Source organism: Sesamum indicum, unplaced genomic scaffold, assembly GCF_000512975.1.
Source record: "Sesamum indicum cultivar Zhongzhi No. 13 unplaced genomic scaffold, S_indicum_v1.0 C01285, whole genome shotgun sequence".
NCBI lineage: Eukaryota > Viridiplantae > Streptophyta > Magnoliopsida > Lamiales > Pedaliaceae > Sesamum > Sesamum indicum.
Genome location: NW_011630036.1, coordinates 1 through 1,423, shown reverse-complemented (window position 1 = coordinate 1,423; position 1,423 = coordinate 1). Strand labels below are relative to the sequence as shown.

Sequence of the window (1,423 nt, the reverse complement as noted above, 5' to 3'; positions counted from 1 at the left end):
GATATGCTCTCAAGAGTCGAATTCCACCCACAGTGTGTCACGAAACACCCCAACGATGGGTGCGTTAGAACCTCAAGTTGAGAGCACCATGGCACAATTCTCCCCACCTTTTCCAATTCCTCCATGCAACTTAACCTCTCATCATCTTCTTTCTTCTCCTCATTGGCTTTTTCGTTGTCTCGTATAACCCACAGAAACGGCCTACTACTGTCTAGTAGCCCTTTTGCAATCTCCTCCATCTGAGCTTTTGGTAGCCTCAGCAAGCTGCCGAAAGACACATAAACAACTGAAGATTCGGGCTTCGAGTTCAACCATTCTATGTAGTCATCAGATTTCTGAAAGAGATCTCCGCCAAAAGACGTATCGGAAGGATCTTTACCACCCAAGAAAGCAGAAGGAATCAAGGGCCCGACTCCAATTAACTCATACTTGTCGATGGCCTTGAGCGCATTAGACTCCAATGAATCAAAAGTGTTGACAAGCACTTTAGGCTTCGTTTCGACATCCAATGCCTCGAGCTGTTCCTTGAAAGTTGTAAGAGCAAAACTATACCTCTCCGAGCAGTTAGGAAGCATAAAAGATGGAAGATCACGTTTGGATAGCAATATTGGAAGTCCCGGCAGCTGAAGTTTCCACGACGGGTCATTGGAGCTGGCAATAATTTCATCTGCATAGCCATTGAAATAGTAGTAGTATATATCCAACACGGTGGCGGGTTGGATCCAGAGGAGAGCGCTCGGGATGTTGACTTCACGCGCCACCTCTGACGCCCACGGGAGGAGGAGAGTGTAAATCAAGCACGTCACGGGACGGCCCTGCTCTGCAGCTGACAGAGCAGTATCTTTCAGAGTCTTGGCGCCTCGACTTCTTATCTCCGTCATGTACTTCCTGGGGTCGTCGCTCATCGTGAACCCATCATCATATCCGTCTGAAAAGGCAGCGAAACTCAGGCCCTTCGGTAGGTCCCTGGCGGCGGTTTTCTCCATGCGCCGCCGTGCGTATAAGCTGGTGGCAAAGGTGACCTCAATGCCCATGTCGATGAGCCTCTTGGCAAATTGAAGGGAGGGATTGATGTGGCCTTGTGCTGGAAATGTCACAAGGAGTACATGGCGCCGGCTCATTGGTGAAGCAAAATGTTTGTGTGAGGCTGGCAAAGAGTGTGTCTGGTCTATATCTATATATAGCTGTAAGAACTGAGATCTCGTGTGTGCTTCGTGGTTTTAGCAGTGTAGAAGTTGGTGATTTTGAATGGTTCGAGATATTGTGAATTACATGTATATATATATATATATATAGTGTAGTAAGATGACAAGAGTGTATGACGTTTGAGATGACGATTCAAAGTAAAGCGTATGGAAATTTGTTTCTTAGTTCCAGTAGAGAAATGGAGTAGACAGAGGATGAGGTCGGGTGCCACAAATTT

General features: G+C 46.9%; 1 protein-coding gene across 1 annotated transcript; it reads right to left on the bottom strand.

The window, feature by feature from the left end:
- Positions 1-5: 5 nt before the first annotated feature.
- On the bottom strand, positions 6-1,254 carry LOC105155280 (crocetin glucosyltransferase, chloroplastic-like; the record flags this gene model as incomplete). The annotated part of the gene is made up of 1 exon (XM_011071155.2): positions 6-1,254. A coding segment is annotated over exon 1 (1,116 nt), but the record flags the coding sequence as incomplete, so codon positions are not given.
- Positions 1,255-1,423: the final 169 nt, after the last annotated feature.